This window comes from Glandiceps talaboti, chromosome 12 (assembly GCF_964340395.1).
Source record: "Glandiceps talaboti chromosome 12, keGlaTala1.1, whole genome shotgun sequence".
Classification (NCBI taxonomy): Eukaryota; Metazoa; Hemichordata; class Enteropneusta; family Spengelidae; genus Glandiceps; species Glandiceps talaboti.
Window position 1 is genome coordinate 18,025,335 of NC_135560.1, and position 17,624 is coordinate 18,042,958.

A 17,624-nucleotide genomic window follows, 5' to 3' on the forward strand; every position below is an offset into this window, starting at 1 on the left:
ACAATAACTTAATGGTCAACTCTCCTGTAAATACATGATTAGAACTTGGCCAATGCATGATGTTCACAATTGAATTTTCAGATTTCAGTATTTTACAAGTTCTCAGCCATTTAAAGAGACTTGACAATAGATAGAAATTTTAACAAGAGGTTTTGCCGTGTAAAAGTTCAAGAAATGTATTTAAACAAATTATTTACCGGGCTTGAACTATCATTTTGTTTGCCTAAGTACTTCATTCTAATTGTTGGTATGTAGACCAACCTTTATGCCAATATCTGAAAAAAAATTAAATTTGTTATTGGAGTTATGACTCATTCAATCATCTTAGAATCCAATTCTCAAATTCTTTATTTACATCCATTCCTTCAATTCACCCCCATGCCACCCCCCCCCCCCCCACCCCCCATGGTATTATTACACATATGCACCAGAGATTACTTGGCATTTGCACTGCAGAGCAATATGAAACATTTATTGCATACCTACATGCAAATGAGGACATGGTCTACACAAAAGTTCATGATCACATATCATTTGTATGTAAATTTGTTGTTTCAGATAAACATATGTAATAATAACAGAACCCCATGCCATGCGAGTGCCATCATGTTTGCAGTGTTTTCTCCTGCACTTCACTCACTATGCTTGTGAAAGTACTGCTGCAGAGAACAGTGCAAGCACTTTTGCAAATATGCCACACTTGCACTCACATATCACGGGGTTCTGTCACAGCATGGTACAAATGTCATATATATAATATGTAGTAAAAATAAAATTTGTTTTTATATAAGTATGTTTTTGTATGTCCTTATTTCAGTGGAATTACTGATTATATCATGTTACCATGGAAACAAATATAATTGGGCAAAACCCAAAATAAATGAGTGGGTGTTTTTTGTACAAGTACTGCTTTGAGATAAAATTTATTTTAGAATGAACACGTCTGGATCTGAATGACCTAAAACGTCTCCCAGATGGAAAAGTTGGAAAAGAGTGTGTACTGTTTGTGATACATCTGCAATGATATCTTTTTTTACAACTGTCAGATAAAGAAGCATAATGCAGTGATTATATAGAAGATAAACCACTGCCATTACAAGAGTGTTATTTTTCTAAAATGGTTGACCTAATATTATTTCAGTAATAAATAGTTTCCCTAATTATTTCAAGATGATAGGGTTGTTATACACGTGACAAACAGTTTGATGTATGATTTCATAAAATTAGCTATGAGTCTGCCATCCCATAAGATATATCAGAACCTATAAAATTGTCAATAATAATGTTAGGAATAACTATACTCGGTGCCATCAAATGATATTAAATGAATTTAGAATTTCAACCATGACATTTTGTGCACTCTAATAGTACAGATGAAAAATGTCAGTCAGATTATATTTTTTACGTTAGCTATAGGTAGTTTGCATAGCTTAATTGCTTAAACTGGGTAACCCAACAGATTTGATGATAAACTTTTGAAAATTGTACCCCCCCCCCCCCGCATTTCGACTCGCCATAGTCGATGTTCTTTTGTCCGGATGCGAATGAATGGTTATTCCCACAATGCAAGGCGAACAATAGCTTCCGAAGGTGACGTCATCTTCGGAAACCTTTCAAATTTCTCTCACTTGCACCATTCTGTCGATCAGGTACGATAAATGTCCAACTTAACAGCCTTTGCCATTATTTCGTTAAGCAATTGACTGAAAACGTTCGTATAATCAATTTCCTTATTGAAAATGACTCACTGTCCTGTGTTATAACCGAATATGACGTCACCCACATAAACACGAATAGGCAAGGAGGCTTTTGGGAAGAAGTCCAGACGAGATAGTTACGAAGTGGTGTTATTTTATGGACAATATTTCATTATAGCCCTCATTTCTTTGCAATATGGACTCGGATGAGGATTTTATGTATGAAGATGACGAGGAAGATCCCGAAGCAGAGTCAAGTGACATCGAAGACGACCACTTCGACATGGCTTTAGGAATCGAAGCAGAGACATCGGAGCATCATGACAGAACTGACCAAGAGGATGAATTCCCGTTCGAAGTCTTAACACCGGATAAAATAGTGCAGCACATGGTTGATTGCATTAAAGAAGTTAATGCAGTCGTTGAGGTATATAACCCACAATTTATTAGATTGAGCGATTGATTGTGAGCGACTTTGTCAAAAAAATTGCCGAGTCAAAGGATACGAAAAAATCCAAAATGGCGGCCACCTATTCGACTCGAGCGGTCTCGTTTTGTCCGTAACGTTATGAATCAAATATTTTGAATTTCAACGTATGTAATGAACTATATTTACACAGATTCACACTAAATATTGCACACATACAATGTAAATGCGTGTTATACTCGGCAGAGTTCTGTCATATTGACGTGAGCGTGACAAAGTAATTACATTCACAGATCCTGAACTATTTGACTTCTCCACTAATTGTTGCAATAGACTGACAAATAAAGGGGTCTGACTAACTTAAATGTATGTTTGATGAAACCAATGGACCATTTAAAGATTTTAAAAGGATATTTGTTAATCCAGGGTGCCCTTACAAAAATATGATGGTATAGGTGTACCTCACCCAACAGATTTGTCTGACTCGTAGTCTAAAAATATAGACGGGTCATCAATTAAAGTGAAATGTCATGTCCTGTTTTGTAAACTTGTACCTTTCAAAATTGCACAGAATCCTAATCAGTGTAAGTATGTAGACAGTCTTTTAATCCTCCTGATCAATCAAAGTAAGTAGAAGGTATCTTGAAAAACCCAGATGAATTGCTAAACATCCTGATTAGGACACAGGTTCAATATACTGTATGTATGTCATACATGTATACCTGTCATATATCATATAACCTGTACTTGAATACACAGCTGGTCAATTATAATTTTAAATTTTTCATAACTCTATGAATGCTCAATACTTGAAGAGGTAAATACTATTTGTTAGAATGCTTGTATTTAAAAACTTCATGTATGTAGGTGTACAGTTAGGTAAAGCAAGGCATGATCTGTTAGTATGTCCAGATTTAGTAAATTAAATATTTTCTAAACATTTGTCATAACTCCCTCACAGCATTTCAAAATGTATGTGAATATTATAGTTCTGTATATCTTCTCATTGTTTAATAACATCAAGGGCAAATATCAACATGATGGCACTACTTGTAAGGAAGTACTAGAGATTACTGGCAAATATGCATGTCTTCATTCTTGCAAACCGGAGCTGATATTTCGTCCGCGTCATGGACAGTGTCGTAAAAGAGGCTGTGGTTTATGACGATGGCATGTCTTCAAAGAACAGTGAAGAGTGTCATGGTTATTTTCTTCATAGTTGCATTAAACCTTTCATCTCCCTTTCAAATTGTAACTACAATCCTCTTCTGCACATCACCTGTTTGCTACTTTAAAAGATGGCGGCCGTAATTGCACCTAATGTACAAATTTCTGTATCCAGCTGCTTGATACAACTTTCATGTCAAATACTTGAGTGATGTAGCCCAGACAAGATAATGAATAAATTGAACCCATAAATTTGTCATATTTGGGTACTGGTATTACCTGTAACAGCTAATAAAAGAGAATAATTGATAACCAAGATAATGAGACACGCTTGTGCTAGGGGGTTTGTCTACATACTTTCCAGTTTGATTCTGCATGTTACATCTTGAGTGGGTTTTGGTAAATGTGGAAGAAATCAATAGTTTGGCAAAGGTTAAATCCTTTCAAGGTATTTGTTTGTAAACAAGTAATTCCTTGTTTGGCAGAGCAGTGAACAGACAGCTTTGTACATGCTTCTCAAGGTTGCTATAGTAACACATCTTAGCAGGTGGTCAGTGAGAGACCTGAGTGTAGTAAACCCATAGGTGTGGTTTTGCTGTCTGAGTCTATATTTGTACTATTTTAAGAAGCCCGTCAAAAACAAATGACAGACTAGCTAATACATACAATGTACCTTTAGCTAATATAAATTGCCACCCAAATAAAAAAAATGTTAAAAGTGAACAAGAAATAATTTGGGGATGATATCAGAAAAACATTGTGCAATGATTCTAACAAGAGATAAATGAAAACGATACCTCACATTGCTAGGTAATAAAGTATGATGATTAGATATCAATGTTAGTGATTCTCTGTAAATTTAAACGTTAAACCTTGCCACATACTTTCAATTCTTTTTTTAAGACTCATTTCATCAGTACAATCTACAATGTAGTTGAAAATAGTGATAAGAGTAAAGGGCATTCCTTATCATGACACATGGGTGGACTGTAGATTGACTTGTAGGATCATACAGTACCATACCTCTCAAGTTTCATAACGGTATGTTGAGTCTAAGAAGGATTTGTCTTACAAGCTTGTGCACAGCAGAGTGCTACTATGATATACTTGGAAGGACATAATAAGAGGTTGTCCTAAAATATCTATATGGGCCATGCCATACTTTATCATCCTACACACTCTTATTTTGATACTGAGATAATTTTACATTGAGGAATGTATAGTGGTTTGACTCATGGAATTTCTTTCAATACATTCCATCCACAATTGGAAAGTTAATGAATAGGCACTTGTACATGTAAACTAAACACATCTTTCACTGTTAAATCATTCAGGGATAGTCAGAGTGAATTATAATATCAAGAATGATCAATCAAGTCATGCTATTAAGGGAATGTAACAGTATTTTAATCAAATAACCAAGTCTATATTTAGAGAAAATATAGTTGTCTGTGTTTATATTTAATGGACAGTTATTTAAAAAAAACGCACTACATATTAATACAGTGATCACTTGTTTTCATCCTGAACATACAATGTTCCAAAATCTGCAGCGATGGCATTTTATTTTCCTAGAGATATTTATGGTCATTGATATTAGTAAACCTTCATGTTTCTAGTAGTAATGGCACAAAAGTACATGTATTCATTTTGTTTTAATGGATTTGGCCAAATTGATAACTTGTCAACTTTGTATACATAATACATGTATTTAAGAGTTTGAAACGTAATTTAGAATTTGTTATCATTTTGCATCGTCGTCTACAACTAATTAGTTACATCTTTTAATTAAATCTGAACAAGCTTGTGAAGTATTGTAAGTTATTAGTCAGCAGTTATTGCTATCACTTGACTTTAGACAGATACAAAGTTGTAGTACCTGCAATCACTTCCATCACCAAACTTGGTAGTACTGTTACCATGTTTTACTTGAGTTGACTTGTGCTACCTGCAATCACTACCATCTCAAACCTGGCGGGAGTTAAGTACTGATTCTGTTACATATACCATGTTTTTGTCCACTTATATGTCATTGGCTGGTAGTCTAAGAGTAAGACACGTACATAATTTTGTTCTTCCGTTTCCTTTAGATTCCGGCTACCATTACTAGGATATTGCTAAACCATTTCAAATGGGACAAGGAAAAACTTATGGAAAGGTACTATGGGGAAGATCAAGAGAAACTATTTGATGAAGCCCATGTAATTAGTCCGTATAAGACTGTGAAATCTAGGGTAAGAGTCTAGTATAGTGTGATATTTTACAGACTCATTGATAAAAGCTTTCTAATGTTATAGAATATAGACTGAATTATATATGTTGCAAGTTGTATGCTAACCTTTTATGTTTGCAGTTTATGGAACATAAAAGTTCAAAGATGGTAATATTCTGTCTGACACTGACTTGAGATAAGGCTCAAGAATTTACGACAAATGATTACCATCATGCCTCCATTGTATGTGGCACTACATCACATACTGCCATGTTGGTGCTGTTATATTTTATGTGGTCACGTAGAATTAGTATTTGTGAGGTGTTGAATATTTATCAACATAAACATAAACCATCTGGTCTTGTTTGTCAATTCATATAGGGTTACATGAATACCCGGTCGTCATCTGCATTAGCAAATGCTGAAGTGGATTGTGAAATTTGTCTCATGTCCATTTCTCAGACAGTAAGTATCAACATATTTCTGATTCTACTAAAATTTTTAAAAAGTACAACTCAATTTTTTTTTGACATTTGTCAATTTTGGAAGTAGTATTGATGTCATTATTACTAGTGCTTTTACTATTAGAATTCTTACAGCCTTATCAGATGTACTAAAATTGGATCTCATTGAATTTATAATGGTCACAAAGTTGTAATATTTAGAAAAAATATTTAATTATTTATGATTGAAATAAAAAAACATATAACAGTGTATTTTGTATACTCTTTTATATGTGATCCATGTATGTCCACAATATGAAATACATCTTATTTTGAAATTACAGCACCTGACAGGTTTAGAATGTGGTCATAAGTTTTGCGTAGAATGTTGGACAGAATATTTAACTACGAAAATTATGGAAGAAGGCATGGGTCAGGTAAGTGCCATAAAGTATACCATTATGTTTGGTTCATTTCTCACAGATATGTTTCAACCATCTAGCTATGTTTGAATGTGAAATTCAGTGAGAAGGAAGTTGCTCAACATTTTCTAAAAATATCAAGTAATTGTCTTTACCTGAAATAGACTTTTAAGTTTTACTACCTAGGTGCATCATAGAAAAAACAACCATTTGTAGTGGTAGTGAAGTTACCTTTTTGGAAATCTTGTTTTTGAAGCGACTTCGTAGCTTTCATCCGAATCACTCGGATGTCATCAGCGTAATGATGTTATGCATTTAGTCAGGTGACCTCTTTTCTATTCTGCAACTATCATGTGATATCTTGGGTGACACTTTGACTTTCACACCATGCACTACACATGTATTACTATATGGGAGATTGAGAATTAGTTGACCTTGTTGACTTGCTAGCATGAGGTAAAATACTATTGCAGGTAATGAGAATTATAAGAATAGTGTTGTCATATTGTATGGATGTTGATGCTTATAAAGCAGGGTTCGTACAGTCCTGGAAAACCCTGGAAAACCCTGGAATTTCAAACCCTCCCTGGAAAACCCTGGAAAACCCTGGAAAATGTGCCCTACCCCTGGAAAACCCTGGAAAATGATCATGACCAATCGATCGATTAATATTGAATCTCGTAAATGTGAAATGGCGAAAATATTTTCAAAGTCTTTCGCCACGGTGGTGAATCAAAATTCACGCCGATTAGACCCAGACAGTCAAACGATCGTTCCACGAGACACTTTGTCCCACAGACCATGCCTATGCGTAGTTGAATGGGCACCGCAGTGTTTGTTTCGATCTTGCGTATATTGCTACTCCATCTCCCAGTCGTCATTTCAGGGACATGATATTGTAACAGTCCCGGCCAGGGGTAACAGTAGGTCTGTTAACAAGATTATCGTAACATTGTAGCGAGTATCAAAGCATCATCAACTACGATTAGAAATTGTTACAAGTTCAGCGCACGAGTCGACATACTACAAGCTCAGGCATGGCAATACTAGGGCTAGGGCCTCGGGAAGTGCAGATGAATTTCCGGGTTGTGGAAGTACGGTTGTGACTTTTATGTCGTTGATAAATGGGTATTTGAGTTACACGTTCTAAAAGAATAAACTACTGTTTTATGTTGTCGGTACAGTAACATACGTCAATGGTCAAGTTGAGTTGAGAAATCGCGATGTTCCGCAACTCGTGGCATCCGTACATAAACATCGAGACGCAAGCGATGAATGTATTTAGTTATTCATAGCTCGAAATTTCGTAACGTAAATGACATTTTCATTCAAAATTTTGAAGAAAAAATTTATTTTAGGTGACTTGAAAATCATCAAACCATACAATGACGAGGACAAACTTTAGTTTTTAATTTATTTTTCTGGATATGTCTGAATTAGACTGACGAATGCTGTGACTCAATCTTACACGATCAATGTACCGGCTTGACGAAACGGCTACTTAGGGGGTAGGACAGATGTTTCTCTGTTAGTCTTAGCATGCAAACATGGTTTTGAAACCAATATCTTGCAAAGTGTCGATTGTCTTTTAAATGTTTTGTGACATATTATGGGAACTGTTGTTAATTTTTTCTCGTCCACATCAGACAATTAGATGTCATTCAAAAATATACTTTAGTGTCAACACCCCTGGAAAATGGCCAAAATCAATATGAATACCCCTGGAAAACTGACGAAAAAACCCTGGAAAGTACTGGAATTTTGTTTTGCTTTAAGTGTACGAACCCTGTAAAGACAACTAAGAAGGTGGTGTGTACAAAAAATGATGGAACAGTCCCAAAAGAATTATGATACATTGAAGTCATACATGTTAACCTAAGGCCACTTGTGATTGAATGTCAGAAAACTGTAATTCTAGACCTTTGCTATATGCTGAATTTCTTCAAGGTGGAACATTTTATCAGTTTTGAAAAGAGTGTGACGAACTCATCAAATGATACGTAACCTAAGGCAAATAAAAATATGGTCACTGTAGAGGGTGTGGTGTTATTAACAATGTGAGAATATGAGGTGCAAGTTTTTATAACAATGAATAAATGTCATGATGTGTCATGAAAAATTCACCACCTCTATGAATAAATTGAGTTGAATTTCAACTACTCCCATATCTTGAGGATTTTTAACAAAAAACTTGATCATAATTATCAATGGATATGAATTATGCATTCAGTGAAGAACTGTTAAAAAATACCTATGCTGAAGGCCTGAAATATGATGCTATGATGTAGTATGCATGTAAAAAAAGGTGAAACTAAATTTGAAAAGGTTTAATGTTCACCTTGTGGGAATATATTATAGGAAAAAAATGGAAATGAAGAGAACGAAGGTAGGTGTAGTTTTGTCTTTGATTAATTATAAATGGTAAATTCTGGAATTAATATGCTTTAAAACTGACTGTATCTTCCTTATATTTACAGACAATTTCCTGTGCAGCTCATGCCTGTGACATTTTAGTAGATGATGCTACTGTAATGTAAGTAGATCCTTTCCTTTTCACTTTCACTACAGGAACTTGTATTCATTGTACATAACAATACTCCAGATTGTTATAGCCATGGTTGTGTCGTATCCACAAGCTTGTGTCACTACTCGTGAAAAAGTTATGAAAAACATCACAGGAAAATATGCTATAGTAGTAATTAAATGTGCTGGGAGCCAATAAGTTTGTTAATAGTAAGGCAAAATAGTTGTATAAATTTGATATAAAAGAAAAAAATCTTTTCAAACGTGATTGAATTAAATTCTTTTTATTCAATGTTTCGGAACGACACTGAGGACCTTTCTCAGGAATGTTCACGTACGAGCAACTTTTCACATTCCAGGTTACTCTTTTCAGCATTTCAAATATTATTAGTCTTATACTTCAAATCATTTCGACAGCAAATATAAATGCCATGTATGCCTGCAGGTTGTACAGACAATGAAAATTGACACAAACAAAAACAAGAAAGGTTTATAGCTGATAAGAAACATTCTGAACACATTAAATAAGTAAACCTATGTTAGATTCACTATTTCTTCATCAAACCCAAACAAAATACTTGGAGTCATTTAATACTTTGGCTTTTCAATACTCATCAGAACCCAAAAATATGTTTCATTCATTTCATACCCAAAGATTATAATTGTCAGTTGATATTATGTATACATTCTTAACAATTGCCATATGTGTAGTCATAATGAAATCATTTTCTGTATTTCCTTGTTAAAAATGTATATCAATTTGGCTGATTGATTTTTCATATTTATATATATATATATATATATATACATACATATATATATATATATATATATATATATATATATATATATATATATATATATATATATATATATATATATGTGTGTGTGTGTGATGAATAATTCATTTTTTGGTTGACTATACATTATTACCATAGATTTCATAGAATCCTTAACCCTGATATAGTACAGTTATTATATAATCCAATTTTGCATGAGTACAAAAAACATTATGTAATGCGAGAATGAATGTTTGTTGACATTGGATTCATAGTTTATTCATAACATAATATAATGGTATTAAAATGATCTTATATAATTTTTCATAATTTTGTTGCATGAAAATGGTCAATTTGAAAGAAGAAAAAATTTCAACAGTTTCTATTTATTTTATGTCGCAGCTCAACCACTCATCCATGTTTGTTAGTATGTTTTAGTATGTACACAAACATGCCAATTTGCAAGATTGTGAAAATATAATATAATATATTCATAATGAAGTCATTTAGTATTAATAATAATAATCTTTTATTTCAATACCTTTAGTAGTGCTGATGATGATAAGGAAGTAAGGTGGTGTGTGAAAAATGAATATGGCTATTCAATATTAAGCTGCAATATTTCATTTCCTCTGTTGCTACAAGACATGTATTGTATTAAAGTTGTTCAAGGTTCTTCCAATTACTCATGTTATGAATGCATGACAGCTGTGACTTCTCACATACAATTTCAGAGCATCCGTTGCATCTCTTAAAGTCACCTTCCCTTTATCTTATTCACCCCACAGGAAATTAGTCAAAGATCCTAGAGTGAAGTTAAAGTATCAGCATATTATCACCAATAGCTTTGTAGAATGTAACCGACTTATGAAATGGTGTCCTGCACCTGATTGTCCAAACGCTATCAAAGTTAGCTATGTGGATGCAAAACCAGTAACTTGTATATGTGGACATATATACTGGTAAGATATAACTCATTATGCTAATAGGAAGACTAATGCAACTTTAAAAATAAATAGGTAAATCTGCACAGATAGCCCCTACAACTCTTAAATGTGTGTGTGTGTGTGTGTGTGTGTGTGTGTGTGCGTGTGTGTGTGTGCGTGCACACTCATGTATGGTGTCGTGTTGTGCTTGCATGTTGTTTTTTGTGTGTGTGCATGCGTCTCTGGGGTTTAGAAAAATTGAGACAGAAAAGAAACAAACCAAGCGAATCATTATGGTCAAACTGTGACCACAGTCTCTAATTTCCATGTCATGTAATGACAATAAAATGTCAAATTAAGATTACAACAGAAGATCTCAAATCTCTAGATTTTGATTTTATATGGTATAAAAGATAGACCTTGAGTAGATATGTATAAAGTATATGTAAATGGAGATGAAGAAAGTGTAATTGATGTCAACAATAGACTTTCTGATGACAACAACCAGAAAATAATTAACTTTGTTATAATTCCTGTTTTTAAATACATTTCTATATAAAATATATTGTAGGGTGTTGTAGAGTTACACTTTGTTCACAGCCTTTGAAACATGGAATAGATTAACATTGAGAGTGGTATATATGTATTTATGTATTTACACAGTGTTTTTTCTTTCCTCTCAGTTTCAATTGCTCAGAGAATTGGCATGATCCAGTCAAGTGTAAGGTATGTAACACTTTCAAACATCTGTCATATGATCTGTATTTTTGTTTGATATGCATGATGAAGCTGTAACATATCATATTTTTGTGTCAGTAAAGTTGACTGATGTGTACCTATCTGAAAGAACTGAAAGGGAAGACAGAGCAAGAAAGAAGGATAAAACAAAACTCGTATACCGTTCCCCAAACTTAACTCTTACAAAAATGTTGGTAGATTACTGATTGTTTCCCAAGTTTATCTCTCTACATTAATAAACAACAGACATTGTTAAAGTAATGAAGACCAGGCTATTTCTGAAGATGTACTTGGTAACTTATTACATGATTACTCATTACGAAATATCACTTGAGGCCGAGGCAGTATTTCTGCTGAGATTTGGAAACTTTGGTAACTAACAGAGAGGGAGAAATCAGGTTTAGTCTCCCATATGCCGTTGCATAATTTTCTTTTGGAGTCCTGGTAAAGTGACTAGGGAACTCCAGTAGAATTTACCTACTTGCTGCCCTTAACATAACATTGGTAGGGAACTCAGGTACAATTTACCTACAAACCACCCCAGCAAAAACACTGATAGATTTATGAAGTTGATCACCACTGTTGACTTTGTGTTTTTTAGTGGCTAAGGAAATGGATTAAGAAATGTGATGATGATAGTGAGACATCTAACTGGATTGCAGCTAACACTAAAGAGTGCCCAAAGTGCCATGTGACAATAGAAAAAGATGGTGGCTGTAACCATATGGTATGCAGAAATCAGAATTGTAAGGTAAGGTACACTTTCAAGCTATAATTGAAAACAGTTTTTCCATCTATCAAAGTTTAGCTGAGAACCTTTACTGGGTTGATCCAAACAGTGTCCTCTGATCACATGTGCTGAGAATACAAATTCAATATTTTACTTTGATGAAGTGTTGGCCATGTCCTTTAATGGTAACTCAGTAAACATGCTGAATTTTAACTCTTGTGGTATTTTGCTTTCCATAGGCTGACTTCTGTTGGGTATGCCTAGGACCATGGGAGCCCCATGGTTCATCCTGGTATAATTGTAATCGTTACAATGAAGATGAGGCCAAAAAAGCCAGAGATGCCCAGGAGGTCAGTGTAAGCAAACATTCATTTTATTCCTGCACACACCGTATATTCACACAGAACATATACAGAGTTGAGAATTATCATGGTAGACTGAAACATTTAGTCACTTCATTCTACCTTGTTTTATGACAAGATAGGAAGATTCCTTGGTGACAAATCTTTCAGTCTGAAAGCATGCAAGTTACTTACAAAATGATCAATGTCATGTGACTTGATCCATGAAAAGAAATATTTGTTGACAGACTGAAAGTCATGATTGTCCACGGCCATAGAGAAGACAGCGTGCATCAAAAAGTAAATGATGTGGGCCAGACTTTCTTTTGGTAATCATCGCTACATGCACACACCTTCAAAAAACACAAGAAAAACTACACATCATACTGAACACCTTGTAATGTTTATGGTCATCATTGGCTAATCTTAGTGTAACAATTTGTTGTTGAAGTTTATTTCAGGGGTTTATGTAAAAAAATCATGTTAAAGAGTAGAAGGGAGAAAAGAAAGGCCTTCTTAAACTGTGAATGATAAGTTACATGTTTGTATCTTGCTTACTACAAGAAACAGTACATATGTAATCTGGTAGTTAGGTCTGTCCAATAAGGTCAGTTATCAGGGAACTTGGAGAAATGTTAAGTTTATTTAGGTTCTGATGTGGCTCAAGTCAATTTTCCTGATAATTATTTCTATGAGAATTACATTATATGTTATATCAGTAAGGTTATGAATTGACGATGGTTGTCCTGTTCTTCAAGCTAGGAGTCAAGTGATTCATCAAAATCAGAATGTAGATGATTGCTGTACGAACACAGAGAGTAAGACTGTAGAATAGTGAACTGATTCTATAACAGATACACAGTTTTATTAAAGCTAGGGAGTTTAATTTTGGGTGAGGTCAGAGATAGTAAAAATATTAGACCCTTGAAATGAAGTCAGTTTGTATGGTTAACTATGAGTTGCCCCACTTTTAATATTTTCCCTACAAAGAAGACTCAAGAAAATTATTTATCAGTCACCCCTTATGTTTAAACTCATGTAAGAAATCTGGCTTGTGTGACTTGCATCCCTCTTTTTTGTTTCCCTGTGTTTTTTTTTACAGAAATCACGAGCAGCTCTTCAACGTTACTTATTCTATTGCAATCGTTACATGAATCATATGCAAAGTTTACGGTTTGAGAATAAGCTATATGCACAAATCAGAGCCAAGATGGAGGAAATGCAGCATCATAACATGTCATGGATAGAAGTGCAATTCTTGAAGAAAGCTGTCGATGTTCTGTGTCTCTGCAGGCAGACTCTTATGTATACTTATGTATTTGCCTATTATTTAAGAAAGAATAACCAATCTATTATATTTGAGGTAAGTGAACATTTGTTACATGGAAAAACTACTTACAGCACAGGGTGCATTTCACAGTGGCCTTTCCCACATGTTGCTGATGCTGTGTAACATGAAAATTTTGAATTTGAATGGAATATCCTGCAACATAAATACAGTCATGTAGATTATGCTTCAGACTCTCAGAGTGAATTCTTAACACTTTGCAAATATATTTCATTTATGGTTGCTGTTATAAATCTAACACTATTCCAATTGTGACAAAAGCTATATTTAACCCATTCAGTACTGAAAACTTTGCCGCCAAAATTATTTGAACAAAATTCTTGTTTTTATGTAAGTTTTTGGCATATATCAGCTTCATTTTAGACTGGAATTAAAGAAATGTTATTTCGTAATGAAGTAATATTATTATAACTATGAAAATTATCATATAAATTGGGTCCCAAAATTATTTAAAACTCGTCTCCAGTCATGAAAGGGTTAATCCAATACCTGTTATTTGAAATCTTAATCCTGTTATCCCCGTAACACAATTTTTTTGGTCATATCTCAGCTTTGCAAAAATATTTGTGTTCACATTGCAGGAAAATCAGAAGGACCTTGAGAATGCAACGGAAACCTTGTCGGAATATTTAGAAAGAGACATTACTCAAGATTCACTAGTAGATATTAAACAAAAAGTGCAAGATAAATATAGGTATGTTTCTAACTAAAGAGATACAAATAATAGTTTCTTGCCCTTTTATGAAACTGTTCATATATGATTCTATCACACCATGTTGTCTAGAGAGTGATGTTAACAGAGTTGAAGCTTACGTGAAATGCAGTTCATAGGAAAACATGAATACACTGATATTTTGTCCTTTCATTTTGATATTCAACTCTGGTAATTAAGGCTTTGGTTTACTGAGATAGACACAAACTAGAACTATTGTTGTTCGATGTGGTAGATTACACAAATGGTGATAGCGGTTCCTCTGTTGTGTGAATCTAATCACCCTGTGAGCAAGATTGTGTAAACCTTGGAAGTTCCAAAACAGTACTGTACACTGCAAATATAAGGAACCAGCTTTCAGAGAGCCACCCTAGGCCTACTGAGACTATAATTAAACCATCGTCCATTCAATAGCTTATCACTGTTGTATCAACATCCTGTGACATTAGTTTTAGTTTGTGTCTATCTAAAGTTTGTAAACCAAAGCCTTGATTACCAGAGTAACATATAAAGCTTTACACTGTGAATTGAACAAGTTTGTTATATGAGAGAAGTTTTTATGCATGTGTTCTTTGTGCACAGCAGAAACATTGACAAACAAATCTAAATTCCAAGTATTAACACTGAACCCATGACAGTCGGGTCTGCCCTCACTGGACTTCTTGGGAGACAAGTTGATAAAAATTTGCAGAACTACCCATACCCAGTATGAATAGAGATTACTATGTAAAGTATGATGATGGCGTAACAGTTCACATACACACACACACACACACTATGACACAAACGAACACTTCCTTTGTTTTACTAGAGGAATTAATTTCAACATTCTCATTATCTTACAGGTATTGTGAAAGTCGGCGCAAGGTATTATTAGAGCATGTGCATGAAGGCTACGACAAAGACCTTTGGGAGTACATCGAATAAACAGATTGTTACACTAACAAAACAACTTCATTTAGAAGTTTCATTATACAGAAGAAAAAAAATGGGTATTCTGTTGTGTTCAGGTTTTTCTTATACTTTGTGTACAATACTGTACAGATTGAAACAAAAGTCGAAGTAAGCTTTGTAAAAGTGGGGCTAACAATTGTGTAATGTTGTTCTCTATGAGAGCTTCACCATTCTAACTCATGCTTTGTATTTTCTCCATTTTTACAAGTCTGCTTTATTCGGATTTGTTCTCTTTTTTACTTTCTGTAAGCTGAATCAATAGTAATACAAATTAAAATGTTACTTATGTGACGACAACAATCCAAAGTCAGGCTGTATATTCAATAAGTTATCAACACGCTCTAAAACAATGTTTGCCTTATGTAGATATATATAATTACAATTGCATTCTCTGCTGATAATGTTTAATTTGAAAGGTATTTTTTACACCTCATCATGAAGCCTCAAACCTGAAGCCAATAAAAAAAAAACCACGCTTCACACCACATTGAAACATTATATTTAAGATATTAAGAGTATAGTTGTACAAAAACTGCTGCCAAACAATAAAACTCAACCTTATCATCAATATCACTGGGACATAAAGTTGAAGAACTTGTTGTGAGAAAGTATACCACCTTTTCACTTCTTTAAGATGATTTTGAAGATAGCCCTTCATAAGACACTTTTATGAGTGGATCTAAGTTGTTTTTACGTTTGGGTGTACCAGTGTTCTCTTACAGCCAGTGTTTTGGGCTGGGCTTTTATTGTATGCACACATACCTATTGAGGTGCATTCTCCCTAAAGAGCAGATTGAAATGCATATTAATGGAATAGGCTAATTTCAGGAAGTGTTGATGTATGATGCACCAATGTCTGTCAACTTTGCCACACGATATTTATATATATCTATTAATTAAGACCTATTCTATGTTGGCGTGTCTGTAGTGATCAGTACAAAACTACGAACAAGTCCCACACTCAATATATGGATTGAGTGTCTTTTTTTATAGTTTGTACAATACCCCATTAGATAAGTTAATAATATACAAACTTCATATGTTAAAGCGTAAAGATGGTCAACCCGTATTTGCAGTTACACATTATACTATGAGTGAGCTGTATCTAATACTTTCAAATGGAAGCAACATTGTACGGATTATTTCACGACTGACAGATAGCTTTAGGTCAGAACAAATGTTACATTAGTAAGTGATAATAGATGCTAAAACATTTTATACACCAATATGTAGATTAATAAATAGATAGAGTGGCCTGTGTGAAATATGCTACTGGAAACGAAAAAAATCCCTTGGTGCTATCTGATAACAGTATGAGCTACAAAATAGAACCATAGAAAGTAGATGCAGTGGGCAGCTCAGTCAAAGTAAAGATGGATTTTCTTACAGGATTTTGAACAAGTTCATGAGTTGTTTGATATCACACAGGTGTTCACAGTATATGTTCTTCAAGATAATTTCATTCCATGTTTCCATCTTTGGTCCACATCCCTGAATTCCAAGAATGTATACAAGTCTTCAAAAAACATGATAAAACATGTACTTAGAAGAGTATCGTTTGTTAAAGGTATCACACATGTCAGTCTGTATATATACATGGTTCATCAAAGGAAACCCTCATATCATAAGTGTTCATGAAGGTATGAACATCATCGTAGACAACCTTAAATATTATGAATTAAAGTTTTGACTACATGACTGCTCTGAGACCCTTGTCACTGTGTGTCCACAGAATGACTGAACAACTTCACAGACCCATTATTTAAGATTTATATGATCTCCCCCACCCCTATATTTAACCATTGGAATGGTTTCATTGATTGATGTTCAAACGAAAAAAAAAAGTACTTGCAGCTCAGAACTTGTAAAATGTGACAACAAAAACTCGAGGTGAATCCAGTAAACATCTCATCAAATTTTTGTAGTATTGTGAAAGAAATGAATATTTGTAACAAATGTAAGAATATTCTTTGCCCTTGTGGATTGTTTTTTAATAGTTATGCTGTATTTAGTGTAGTTGCACTTGCTGACAATGTCAGCAGCAACAACAAAAACTTTACTGTCAGAAACTTAGGTGGGCACAATAATACCAATAAAGTTTTCAGTAACAAACTTCATATTATTCCTGTGTCTGTGTGTTTACTTTTATGTATGTAAGTAGCTGTCCTGTGGTGGCATCATTGTCGTATTAGAAGTGTTTTGTTA

General features: G+C 34.1%; 1 protein-coding gene across 3 annotated transcripts; it reads left to right on the plus strand.

The window, feature by feature from the left end:
* Positions 1-1,612: 1,612 nt before the first annotated feature.
* LOC144443267 (E3 ubiquitin-protein ligase ARIH1-like) lies at positions 1,613-17,541 on the plus strand. Of its 3 annotated transcripts, XM_078132702.1 has the most exons (13): positions 1,613-1,649; positions 1,876-2,124; positions 5,382-5,525; positions 5,885-5,968; positions 6,291-6,383; positions 8,846-8,901; positions 10,459-10,632; positions 11,280-11,322; positions 11,936-12,085; positions 12,304-12,420; positions 13,508-13,768; positions 14,335-14,447; positions 15,311-17,541. In XM_078132702.1, the coding sequence occupies exons 2-13, from the start codon at positions 1,894-1,896 to the stop codon at positions 15,390-15,392; spliced, it is 1,548 nt and encodes a 515-aa protein (XP_077988828.1). In that variant the 5' UTR covers positions 1,613-1,649; positions 1,876-1,893; the 3' UTR covers positions 15,393-17,541. The 3 variants fall into 3 exon arrangements, with proteins under 3 accessions (XP_077988828.1, XP_077988827.1, XP_077988829.1); XM_078132701.1 differs by lacking the exon at positions 1,613-1,649 and having other exon boundaries at positions 1,656-2,124; XM_078132703.1 differs by lacking the exon at positions 1,613-1,649 and having other exon boundaries at positions 1,656-2,124; positions 12,304-12,414.
* The last annotated feature ends 83 nt before the right edge of the window (positions 17,542-17,624 follow it).

What these genes read in the sequence shown, in the direction of transcription:
- LOC144443267 (XM_078132702.1), top strand. Translation starts at nt 1,894, where the DNA reads ATGGACTCGGATGAGGATTTTATGTATGAAGATGACGAGGAAGATCCC. An exon ending in ATATGTGGACATATATACTG is followed by an intron (nt 10,633 to 11,279) that starts GTAAGATATAAC and finishes CTTTCCTCTCAG; the next exon opens with TTTCAATTGCTCAGAGAATT. An exon ending in ACCAATCTATTATATTTGAG is followed by an intron (nt 13,769 to 14,334) that starts GTAAGTGAACAT and finishes TTCACATTGCAG; the next exon opens with GAAAATCAGAAGGACCTTGA.